We start from the raw sequence: 14,059 nt of genomic DNA on the forward strand, positions 1-14,059 counted from the left end.
CCTTACAACAAGAACAAAGAAGAGAATTATCAGTTGATGGATGATTATTAACTAAACTGACAATATATGCCACAAGATATACAAGTAATGAATTCGTAACTCATACAGGAATTGCCTTTGCCATTTCCATCTAAGTCACGAGATAAAGTATTCAATGTGGATCTTGTAAATAATCATTATTAAAAGTAAAAATTAATCTAACCAATATTACAGTAATTATGCAGTTACCAAAACTTCATCTATTATGAACTTAAAATTGTGGTTTATAAATCACACACACAAAATATTACATTTTCCTACCTTCTTTCCATCATCCTTTTCTAAGTATAAAAAGTACACAGGAAACAGTCTTTTGTCTACTCCTTTCTTATCACGAGTAATTCTACAATGTATTGTTGAACCTCGTGGACATGGTTCTTTAACAAAAGATGTAATGTTTAATATTTCTCCATCTTTTTCTGTAGATTTAGCCACAACTGTTTTCCCACTTGATTGTTGCACTTGAGTATCCATCATCTACAACAAAATATATATTAGAATTATAAAAACAAATTTGTTTTGATATCATAAATAAATATTTATTAAAAAAAGTTGTTTTTGAATATTATACAGAGTTCGTCTAATTATTACTTCAGTGGACAGAACATTTACAAAACAGTGAGTGGTTTGTAAGTTGAACAGAACTAGAATATAAAAATAACACCCACAGCATTGAAGACCACTGGCTTCTAAACCACCACTCATTTTATTTGTTTTAATTACCTGGTAGTTTTGGTTCTAGACAAGTGCACAAGGTGCAATACATCTGACCCTGCACTAGGAGAAGACTTATGTGGGTGGACAAAATGCAGGATATAAACTGGGATGGCAGCCCCATACGTGAGTTTTGCAAAGTCTAGCTCCAGTTCTCACTGCTGGCAACATCCATCTGATATCTTGGCTTGTGTTACTTATCTGTGGACAAATGCTATGGAAAACTGCTTGAGTTAATCCAGTGCTTGGTATAATAGCCTTCTAAATAAGCTTACATCTTATGGCTGTTTTCCAATTTTTTCAATCAGAAGTTAACTTCCTAACCACTCAACTTTGTGCAATGTTAGATGGGTTAACTTATTTTGGAGTTCCTCAAAGTTCTCTTCTTTCACTATTTTTCACCTCTGTAATTAACCTTTAATATCATATGCAGTGTTTATCAGGTGATAGTGCACTATTTTTCACTTCCAATTCAAAAACTCTACTCTGCACAAACAGATAAGATACTTCTCAAACATCCACCACTGGCTCCTTAAATGTTGAGTTCCATATAATTCTCCAATATGGCAAAGAAAACTTAGCATAAATTTTTTTAAAACCCAGTCCTATCTTATTTCTCACAAAGTCTGCTGTTCATGTTATCTTCAATGATCTCTGGGCAAAAAGAAATCAGTAAAAAGGTTAACCTTTCTTGGCATAAGCCCATCTAATATGGCTTCCTCTGCATCTATTATTGCTTTTGTTCTCAGTGGGTTTTTTTTTTTTTTCCTAAATAACTGGTAACTTTTTACACATTAAAAATCCATTTTTAGGAAAAATATTTAGTAAAATATTTTTCCTAAATCTTGGCTGATGTCCTCAGAATCTCTCAAACTCTTAAAACTCATTCCACTCCCCTTCTTACAAACAAACATTCTGCCTGCCTTTTCTAAAAGAATTTCCATATATACTGTTTTCTGAATTAGCAGCTGTAATTTCTTTTCTTTCTTCCAAACCAATTTGAACATATGCATTAGCTAGTAATCATCCATTCAAGAACTGAATTCTGAACTTGCTGAAGTAACTTTCCTTTATTCATTTCTTCTACTTCTGTTCTTGACCAACTTTCCTCCTTATGAATTTCCTGAAATTACAGACAACAAAAAAAAGCATATGATCAGTGAAATGTTCTGCTATGTAACAGCAGGTTGCAAATATCAGCATTAATCCTGAATACTTCATGAGTACTTGAAGAAACCAGAATTTGAAGAAAACAGAGAGTAAAGGCTGATCTCTTAAATAAAATTAAAAACATCAGTAGAGCTTAATTTAGGCTTACTGTGAATAATGTCCAGCTACTTGGTAGGTTTTTACTTCTTCCAGTAGGCTAGATAAAAAAACAGACAAAGTTTGAAAAAATACTAGAAAGTTATTTATCTCAAGGTGCATACTACGATAATTATTTAAGTTTCTAATTCACAGCAATTTTAAGCAAGAGACTGACTCCATACACACATGTAGAATGTCCACCTGACAAAAGTGAAGAACATTATCCAGACTGTTAGCTGAATGAACAATGCTTTAAGAAATTAATGCATAAGTGACAGAACTAGTAGAGGATTATGACGTTCTATATGCATGTCTGTATGAAAATTGAGACCAACAAACTCACAACTTCAAACAATGGACAGGAAAACTAGTAAAGTAGTCTGATAAGAAGCTATTGTGGAATATGGTGGTGGTAGTTGGGTGAGGGTGGAGTGGGGAAATATGAAAGATCAAGTCTGATCATGCAATGGAAAACAAGAAATAATAATTAAATCACTAAATATCAAATACAGTTTAGCCACCATGAAACATCACAAATTTTAAATTGATAATCAAATACCAAAGCCATCTGCCAGAATTAAGTGACCAAAAGACAGCAAATAATTTCTTTTTCAGTTTCCATAAAATTGAGTGAAATGAGTCCAGTTTACACTAGAATATGATGAGAAAACAGATTTTATAATTGATGAATTTATCATAAGTAAAAAGAATGAATTTATCATAGGTGAAAAGACCATGCTTTGCATTATCTAAAAATGTCAGAGTAACTGAAGAAAGTGGCTGTAGCAGACAATACAGCAACTATTACTATTATAAAACATTTCTCACAATCTATAGAGGCATGAACTGTAAAAAAATCGAGACAATGAAGACAGACATTTTCTTGCAAAGAAAATGGGTATCATTGGATTCTTCATGGAAAGCATGCTGAAGTAAATCAACAATTTGTGGATAAATTTTCTGACAGCATAGTAATCACCACCTGGAACTATTTATTAACAATGCAATTCATGAAATACTGTACGACTTTCTTGAAAGAAACTGAATACCTTTCACATACACTCAAGCAAGGGGAAAAAAATTGTACATTCATATGCCAAGCTGATGAAATTTAAATCTGATATTCATCATCTTGGATAGCAATCTGCTCAAAATTTGTAAGCTAAAATATTATATTAAAGAATGGTTAGGGGAAAAGACTTCTGACATGTTTACTACAGTTCTTATCATAACCAAAAAATGGGTAAATACATCATTTCATAGCAAGATCATCTGAAGTCTGAGATCTGAAATAACTTATTCATACTGTAGTGCTAAATTTAAGTGACTGCTTTAGAATCAAGTCATATCTTAAGTATTCAAGAAATCATGATCAATACCTGACAGCTGTATAAAAGCCAGAGTATCACAAGGTAATTTTTAATTTGAAATAAACTTATTTACAAAACCTCAGTGATAAAACTTGGTAAATTATAGAATATTGTAGTTCTCTTAAAACCTGGCCATATTTATTACTAGTGAAAACACTTCTTACAAACCAACAACAACCAAAAAAACTAAGTAAATAAAAAATATTCTGATTCATTTACTACTTTTTAGCAGGGTGCTATTTAACTTGAAAGGCTTGACAAATATTGTACAAAGGTTCAAGGATGCACATATTCTTCTTCTTTAGCTCCATGGTCCTCCAATGATGATGCTGCTTTCCTCCATTCTCTATCAACCTTTGCCACCACCTCCACTTTATAACTTCCACCTCATCCAGATACATTTGAATCTTATCTAGCCATCTTCTCAAGCATCCTTTCAGACTTGTTCCTTTATTTATTTTGTGTTTTACCCTTCTGCCCCTTTCCTTTCTCTCGAAATGCTCCAAAACCATAACAGGCAGTAGGCTTTGATTTCATCACTCCATAATGGAAACTTATACTTTGTAGAGTTTATTATACTTTCTTCTCTATTCACCCATATCCCTTGTCCCAAACTGGCCCAGGCAGCTTTCTTAAAATTTTTGTAAAATTATGTAGATTAAAAATAACATAAATGCAATTTCACATCTGACTGCCTTACATTACTGTATATTAAAAAGTAAAGTAAAGTGCAGCCATTATCAACCCACTGCAGGGTGGAAGCCTCCTCAACAATTCATGCTGAGGGAAATGGACCATAATCTTCCACGCTGGCCCAGTGCGGGTTGGCAGATCGACCGTATTCAGCAGTCAGGGGCTTGATGTTTCCATTATTAAATTTATAATATTCATTAAAAATCATTTATGTATTTTTAGAGAGGGCATATATTTATGCCATATAAAATATTTATGATATAAAAGGGTTAAAAAAGAAGTGAACACTTTAAAAAATTTATTATGAATAAACTAAATGAGATACAAAACCAAATTTACTTTTCTTGAAATAGATAACTAAAAAAAATTTTTTACCTAACCTATGAATGTACATTAAATTTTCACAATAACAGCACCTTTGGGGATTCAAGGTGCCGTTATTTCAATTTTTCCATTATCTAGAAAGTTTTATTTTTAATATATTTAATACAGAAATAATGAGGCTAAATAAGAAATAGAGAGATTAAGAATGCAATTTTATTAACTGCACATAAAAAAACCATAAACATGTTGAAAATCCAATGTTATATTCTGCCATTAATACACTCCTGCTTATGTCCCATTCTATATTCTTTATTATAAGTTTAGTCTGTGTGGGTAGCACAGTGATATCATCACCGTCCTTCGCACAATGGGTGGAAAGGCCCAGATTCAAATCCCATTGACATAGTGAGGAATGGGCTTTTTTCACTCCATGGTTCAGTTTCATGCAAATTGACCAGAGAACACATGCAATTTACAGACACAATACACATGGGTATATGAATTAACTTTCCAGGTGACCCTAATATAATAGTTTGGATTATATCAAGTTTGCCACTAAGCTTTAATGTTGTTCTTCTTTACTTCTCTGTATGAGGTTTGTTAACTTTAGGAGCCATTGTGATGGGTTTTTAATTTAAAATAAATGTAAAACAGTGGTATAATCCGTGATATCAGTACAGAATTCACTTTCGAAATGCCAAATGTAAACAAATACAGTAATCATGTGACTTGCCATTTTCTTTTTTCTTTTTTGGCACTGTAAGACATCTGCGCTGTATGTAAACATCCGATCTCAATGTGCCATTAGCTCAAATGTTCCGTTATTTGGGGTGCCGTTATTTCGACAATCTACTGTATAAAATTTCTGAAGCCATTATGACAGTGCTTTAAACATAAAATGTCAAAATGGCAAGTCAAACAAAGAAGATGTAATGTGTTATGTGGAAACAAATTTGGGTAAATCTTCACATTTATTCAGGAACAAGTTCCATAAGGAGTAGGCTACATGAGATACAAAAACCAAATTTACATTTCTTGAAAAGATATTTTTTTTCCCTAAGCTACGAACGTATAAAGTTCCTGAAGCCATCCATAGGAGCACTTAGAACATACAGTTCTAAAATGGCAAACCAAACAGAGACAGTGAAATGTATTGTGTGCTTTGTGGAGACAAAATCAGCTACATCTGCACAAAGTTTATTGAGGAACAAATTTATAATGAATAAAAACCAAAATGAGATAAAATGATATTCTAAATGAGATACAAAAACGAATTTACATTTCTTGAAACAATAACTAAAAAAAATTTTTTTTTTCCTAACCTACAAGTGTATAAAGTTCCTGAAGCCATCAAGAGGAGCACTGAGAACATACTATTGTCAAAATGGCAAACCAGATAGAGAAGGTGCAATATGTTGCATGGTTTGTGGAGACAAAATCAGCTACATCTGCACAACATTTATTGAGGAACAAGTTTCATAAAGGTCCACTGAGAAGAAATGAGATTTGTACGTGATGTAAACAATTTTCAGAAATGGCCAAATGAAAAAGGCAAGAGTTCTGGTAGGCTGAGATAAGTGAGAAAACAGCTGCATGGTTTTCTGCTGCCCAAGAGAGTCAAAAATCAAAGCTAATCAAGGTCAGCCTACAACAGTTCAGAAAATTTTACAGAAAAGATTAAAAATGAAGACATATGAAGGTTCAAACAATCACTATAGATTAGACGCAGATGACCTTTCCGTGCTATATAAGCTACTTTAAAAATAAAATCACAAGATTGACCTAACAGAATTGTTTAACAGTGTATCTTTATAAATAAATTTTAATAAAAAAATAAATTTTAAATAAAATACACCAGCTGCAGAACTATTATAACTTTTTATCACAAAACATACATTAGGTAAGTAGGTACACAAATATTTGAAGTAAACTTAAAAATTAAACCACACAAGTAATTAATTATATTTTTATTTCTATGTACTGTGACTGATCAAGATATGCTTCGCAAAAAACCGTTTGCCAGTCTCTGTAATATGTCATTAAGAAGTAAAATTTGTGAAGGAGTTTATGCATGGGCAATGCACACACACACATCATTTCTACTACCAAGGTAGTTTTAATGCATCATTTTAATTATATCTCCTGTTGTGAATACCTTCACAATGAGTTGCCATGGTATTGCACTACCTCGAATTAGTAACGCTCCACCTATGGAGTAAAATGAGTAAATTTTAAGTAAATTTTATACTGTGTAATGAATTTTTGAACTGTATTGAAGATGAAGATCTATCAGCTCATTTTCTGTTTAGTGATGAAGCCAGTTTTCATATCTCAGGATATGTGAATCATCACAATCTGAGATGGGAAACAAAATCCTCACACTACATTTGAATATTTGCAAAACAATCTGAAAATTAATGTTTTCTGTGCTATGTCCAACAACAAAATTTATGGTCCTTTTTTCTTTGTTGAAAAAAAAAAGTTGTAACTGGAATTGTTTACTTGAATACAATTAGAAATGGTTAATGCATCGGCTTAACGAAGGATTCAGAGAAAATTTAATTTTTCAACAAGATGGGATACTACCCCATTTTCACAATGAAGTAACAGGATTACTAAATATAAACTGCTCATACAATGGATTGGTCGTGGTTGTCTAAAGACCTGGCTTCCCAGATCACCTGATCTGATACCTCTGGACTTTTTCCCTTGTGATGTCAGAGATAGAGTTTATGCTCCCCCAAATCCAATGTTATATTCAAAGGTATTCAAAAAAAGTATTCATCAAGCTGTAAAATCCACTGGCATAGAGACCTTACACAAAGTATGAGATGAGTTCATATATAATTTGGTGAGTATGGGCTTGGCACACCCAGGGTCCTGAGCTGGATAACATCATTCTTCTCTCTTTTGGTGATTCCCTTCTTTCTCTCTCTCTCTCTCTCTCTCTCTCTCTCTCTCTCTCTCTCTCTCTCTCAGGGTACTCAATTTTTTTTTTTGGCTGGTGCAGCATAAGCCTCAGGCTTCTTTGCACCATATGGCTAATAATAATTTGAGTGTAGTCAGGTTACCCACTAAACATTTATAGGTTAGAAAAAGACTTCTTTAGTTACCCTTTCAAGAAATATAACTTTGGTTTTTGTATATCATTTAGTTAACTCATCACAAACTTTTTAAAGGGTTTAATTTTTTTGTGATAACCCTGTATATATGATACTTATATACTTTATATATAAAATATTTACACATATATGTATCATATATACAGTAAGCACCAGTTATAGTGATCACTGGTTATTAGAATCAGCCGCTTTAGAGAATCAAATTTCAAAGAACCGATTCAAATCAATAAAATGAACTACACTTTCATCATTTATTAGAATCACAACTTCAGTTATAAGAATCAATTTTGAACACCTCTGTGATATTTTTCTAAAACACATTTCTGAAGGTCACAACCATAAAACAATAAAAACAATTTGCAGTTTTCAGTTTATTGGGCCTTTTTGTTTGTACAATCTGTTATAAACAGGTAGTTAGTACAGCTTTAACAGAAGAAGAAACTGCCCAGTCTGTTACTGATAATTTTGCCAAGGAGGACAAAAATGAAGATGAACCCAAATTCCAGTGAATTCACTAGCCTAGTGAATTCCAGTTACAAAATGGCAAACTTGTGTAGCTAAAGCCATCCTGAGGAGAGCTTTGGAAGAAACTGGTTCAAGTGATCATTATACAATACTGAAAAATCTGTAAACAGACTTTGATAATTTAAAGCAATCTAAAATAAGTGACTTTAAAATTATAATCATATTACAAAGTGTTGTTTAAATAATCATCATCATCATCTGCCATCGTTCCACTATTCCACAGGTCGACATATATGAAGCATCGCCACTATGCCCTGTCCGTGTACTTTTCTCCGTCGTTGATTTCACTCCAGTTTCCTCCTCTCTTAATGACATCGGTCTTTATCATGTCTTGCCATCTCATTCTTTGTCTCCCCCTTGGTCTTTTGTCCCTTAATTGTAAACCAAACATTCTTCTTGGCAAATGCCTCTCGTTCATCCTCTTGACATGTCCAATTCATTTCAAACAGGACCTTTCAATCCTATTACAAATTGGAGCAGAATGGTATTAAGGGTAAGTTGCTACAATGGATAAAAGGATGTTTAAGTGGGAGAAGACAGAGGGTGGTAATCAATGGGTGCTGCTCTTCGTGGACTAATGTTATTAGAGGAGTCCCACAAGGTTCGGTGTTGGGCCCATTGTTGTTTTGTATATTTATCAATGATATTGATGAAGGTATATCAGGCTTAATGTCGAAGTTTGCAGATGACATAAAGGTTGGCAGGGTTGTTAATGACAGTAATGGCAGTGTGCTACTGCAACAGGACCTAGATAATTTGGGCAGATGGGCTAAGAAGTGGCAACTGAAGTTTAACCTTGACAAATGCAAAGTACTGCATATGGGTAGAAGTAACCCCAGAGAAACGTACCAACTGTGTGGTACTATACTTAAGGTGGTAGAAAATGAAAAAGACCTGGGAGTAATTGTGCAGTCAGATATGAAGTTTTCTGAGCAATGCAGACAGGCTGCCAGGGCAGGACATGGGGTTTTGTCAATGATATATAGGAATTTTGCTAGCAGGGAGAAGGATGTGATTGTCCCTCTGTATAAGGCAATGGTCAGGCCACGCCTTGAGTACTGCGTACAGGTCTGGAGGCCTCATTTTAGGAAGGATGTAGATTTGCTTGAGCGTGTACAGAGAAGGGCAACAAGATTGGTGAGGGGAATGAAGGGATCCTCTTACCAAGAGAGGCTTAAGTTCTGCAAATTGCAGTGGCTAGAGACTAGGCACCTGCACGATGATCTGATTGAGGTGTATAAGGCCTTGAATGGGTTGAGCATGCTGAATTCTGATGGGATCCTTCCACTTGTTCAGATTACGAACCTAAGGGGGCATAAATTCAAATTAAGAAAGGACAGATGTAGAATAGATGTGCGTAAATTTGCCTTTAGCCATTGGGTGGTTAATTGCTGGAACAAACTTCCATCTGTCGTTGTGTAAGTTGATAGGTTGAATAAATTTAAGGAGGAACTGGGCAGGCATTTGGAGGGAATGGTGTGATTTTTTTTTTTTTTTGGCTGATGCTGCATAAGCTCATACACTTGCTTTCTTGCATCACATACCACTACTACTACTACTACTACTACTACTTCACTCTTTGTAAGCTAATTCTTTTTAAGATTTGATTGTAAGTATAAATTTATTTTTATTTTATAACCAGTGGAAAATGTTCTTCCGATTTTCACGCATCATTTTAATTGGTAATAAAGTGTAAATTTGTACTTTATATCTTTATTTTTATAGCCTGTGGATAATATTCGTCAATTTTCACTTATTAGAATCAAAATTCAATTTGCAAATGTGATCACTATAACCAGCACTTACTGTGTATTTATTTGTCTAACAATCATGTATATCTGAAACATTAACAAAACTTAAATTACTAAAAACTAACAAAATTCAAAGAATATTAAAAGTATAACAAATGATAAAAATTATTACATACCTATCAATGCACAATTGGTTGTTAACTGAAAAAATGCAAGGTTTTTTGTTAATCAATGTCATTGTATTATTATAGTCATAGCAACAGATTTCAAACAACACTAGAAAATATTAGTTCAGGCAAGAAAAGAATAATGCAGCTTAAGTAACTGAGAAAGATAGCTAAGTTGTATAAGAAAATGTTAATTTTGAAAATTAGTTGCATACATTAATTATTAACCTGCCAGACAGGATGCTAGTAACCTTAAAACTTTGATCTTTACGTCTACTTCTGAAGGGAATACTAAACAGCATTCCATCTTTATTTCTAAAGACACAGCTTTGCAACATAATACATGTATCTGTGTAACCGTTCATGTGTTAGTTAAATTCCCAAAATAGCATAAAAATAAATAATAATTCAAATAAAATCAGAGAACCCATGAAGTTACGAATGAAACTAAAACTTCTGATGATGAAAGTTGAAAATTAAATTACTACAAAGATATACAAAAATGAAAACAGAAAAAAAATCACAATCTACTCCTCCGAAAAATAAATCAGTGGACTTTAATAAACAAAATTTCATTATAACTGGACAGAGTTTTTTTTTTAATTGATCACTTAGATTATAGCTTGATATGAACAAAGACTATGAATAAAAATCCATTCAATGGATTAAAAATAACAGATCACAAGACCAATATAAACAAGTTAACTCAAAATATAATATTCAGTATAACTTCTGCTATCAAAATCTTTGATTTATTCATAATAATAAGAAAACAAAATGTTGTATCAAAGAGGAAGGCCATCAAAAATTCAAAAGATTACAAAAATTATGAAATCCAAGCCAAAGTTTTAAGTACTAAACAAAATACATGCATAAAAAGTTTTTTGGTTTATACTCAGATAGTGCCACACAGGATCAGATGAGTTTACAAGGACTATAAGAATATCATGTTTTGTGGTAACACATGGCATGGGCAATTCCACGTAAGAAAGCTGACCACATGCTGTTACAATAGAAGACGTCAATCAGTTGGCTTCTGAGAGTCAAGACTGTCATCCGAATAAATATATTAAAAACATGATAAAATAAGTAAGCAACCTTAATAAAAAAAGTTCATAAAAATTTTGTGCAATATGTTGCACTAATAGAACTATCAACCTTAAAGAGAAAAAGCAACCACAACAGGCTTCAAGGTATAAAATTACATTTCAAAAACATTTACATGAAAGAATAGGTCCATAATTCCAATACTCACATAATATATATTCAGTTTCAGTTTTCGGTTGACAATCCCTGGAAATGATTCTCAAATAGTAAATTCCAGTGCTAGCTGTAAACCTATATGAATAATAATATGATTACACAGTGTTCCTACTGTTTCATCTGTGCCAAAATGATTTTTAAATTCATCTACTTTATTTTTGCCTATCACTTATTTTAGGAATGGTGCTAAGCAGATATATTAACCTACACATATACTGGGATAGGATACCAGTAATTTTTTATGCTGTTAGTAAAATAAAGATGTACCAACAATAAAATGCCTAGTGATCAGCAGATGGTGATTTATATTTTGTGATGAAAACATCAAAGAGCGTTATTTATATCAATGTTTTCTGAGTTAATAAATTTACCTACCTGCCTACTCTATCTTGAGGATTCAATATTTTTAAAATAGCACAAACAAACTAACACCTTTCAAGAAAGACATATTATCGCAATTAACGGGAAACAAACAGCAACTTATTATATCTCCAGGGAAGTGCCGCAAGGGGACGTATTGTCCACCACTTTCTTCACAATAGCCTTAGCCCCATTTTTAGCTCAAAACTGTGAACAAGAAACATCTAAAGAACAAGAAACTACACTTCATCTATCTGAGAAAGCAAACAAGGCAATCAGGAAGCTAGAAGAATATCTATATTACATTGGTCTGAAACTTAATGAAAAGAAAATTGCCCAAATGACCTTCACCAACAAAAAGAAGAAAAACGAAATTACGATCTCTGTGAACAATACCAGAGTTCAAAAAGCCCCCACACACATGTCGACCTTGGCCTTAAGTGGGATGAAGGATTAAGCTTCATACCTCACTTCGAATACATTAGAAAAAAGACATACGCAGCACTCTGGACCACTAGACAAGAACTTACCAGTCTCCAAAGCCCTCATCTTACAATTCAATACATCCTTAAATGCATTATGCCAATTCCTTTGTACGCATCAACTATCTTGTCATCAGCCCCCGAGAACAACATCAAGGCCTTCTTAGGAGTAGAATACTGGCTCTGAGATGGCTAAACAGGATCACCGGGAAAACGTTTACCATTTCAAGAGCAGTCTTGTATGCCAATCTTGACATCACACACTGGAAGTATATCATCATTACTAGAATTATATTAACTCTTGCAATTATATTAACGGAGAGACTAGATGCACCTAAAGTTGGAAATGTGATCACTCACCCTCGGATGATATGACCGAGAATAAATAAGGAAGAATCAAGTCTCACGTGCGCAATGACTAAGTTGGACTCTCTGGGGAGATTCTTCCCAGCAAATACTGTGAAGTATTTTAATAATTTAAACATAGATCCAGGGAAACTACGTACAGACAAAATGTATAGGACAGAAATCTGTACCTAGCGGTAATGTGTACTGATAGGTACAAATATAACAAAAACGTTCAGTTAATAATTAATATAATAATATTTACTTCTTAACAATTACTTAGTAATTAATTAAAACTATTTAATTACTTTATTAACCACATGCTCTGTTTTTTCATCTTCAAATTTTGTAAATAAGTTCATGTAAATATGCTTGTAAATATTGAAATAAAGTAACCACACCCTCTAGCTACGTGCTGTTAATGGGTTCATTAATAATAATTTTGAATAATAATAATTTTATTCAATTCTATTATTGAACAATAATTTTATTACTGAAAAAATAATTTTATTATTATTATTTGTTCAATAATAATAATTTTGTTGATATTTAAAGTCATTCATCAAACATAGTTTAAAAACACACGTGAATATTTAGAAAACATTGGACTATTCTGTCTTTGTTGCCATTTCCATGTATTAACTAGGCTATATAGCTTTTGCAATATTAAATATCATGAAGTGTATATATGAATATTATTTTTGAAATATTTTACATTTAAGTTCAGTTATAAGATCTACATTTTATATTTTAAGAAATCTTGTTCTCATAAAAAAAATGCCTCCCCTTCTTAAGTAATTTGCATCATCAATCACATTTGAAATATTTCTCTGTCTTAACTCTAATTAACTTAACTTTTTGAGAAAAGTTGACTTCACAATACATTACTATTACAATATCAAATTTCATATGAAATATGAAAATGGTATTGAATTAAATTAGTTAATTATTTTTATTTTAGCAAAGATTTTTTCTGTTCAGCCATTTTGATAGAATGTTAAGGTTAAAGAAATATTTCTTCCATTCCACAAGTTAATCTATCACAGAGAAGTGATTTCATGTAAGTAGGTATATAGTTTTAGTAAGAGAAAGAGAGCAAGAGAGGAGATAGGAGCTGTAATTTTAGTTAGGCAATAATAAATAAATAGAAAACAGAAATATATATGCATGCAATATTTCAAGTTGAAGTCACAGTGCAAATAATCAAATCTAAAATACGTGATAATTTAAAATGCAATTTCAATATATTTGAACTTTGAACCCACTGATATAAAAGTAATCTGAATTCACTTTGAACACTTGAATGCCCTTCTGAGTTAACACTGTCATTTTGTAGGTAAAAGAAGCCCAAAGAAAACTCTATGCCACAACCTGTAACTGATCTAGTGCTACTTAAAAATGTATCAGTTAAGTTGTTCACATCACTGATTGGATTCAAACACAGATCTCTCTAACTGGGTGAGAAGTCGCAAACACACTTAGCCATCTGCTTATCAATATATGTCCACTGCAGCCTAAACCACAACTTATGTACAAACTACAAATTAGAAAGATAAGGTCTTAATATCTCCGTATATAAAAATTATATGCATCTTT

The 14,059-nt window shown here is 32.6% G+C and overlaps 1 protein-coding gene across 1 annotated transcript in view; it reads right to left on the reverse strand.

Moving 5' to 3' along the window:
• The window catches only part of LOC150087928 (tubby-related protein 3-like), a 106,858-nt gene that overhangs the window by 56,375 nt on the left and 36,424 nt on the right, over positions 1-14,059 (reverse strand). The window contains exon 6 of the mRNA XM_090369966.1: positions 301-516. Coding sequence (XP_090226092.1) covers positions 301-516 — 216 coding nt within the window. The remainder of the gene's footprint in view (positions 1-300; positions 517-14,059) is intronic.

The sequence above is a fragment of the Mastigoproctus giganteus genome, chromosome 3, assembly GCF_048544385.1.
Source record: "Mastigoproctus giganteus isolate SK-2022 chromosome 3, ASM4854438v1, whole genome shotgun sequence".
In the NCBI taxonomy this organism is placed as follows: domain Eukaryota; kingdom Metazoa; phylum Arthropoda; class Arachnida; order Uropygi; family Thelyphonidae; genus Mastigoproctus; species Mastigoproctus giganteus.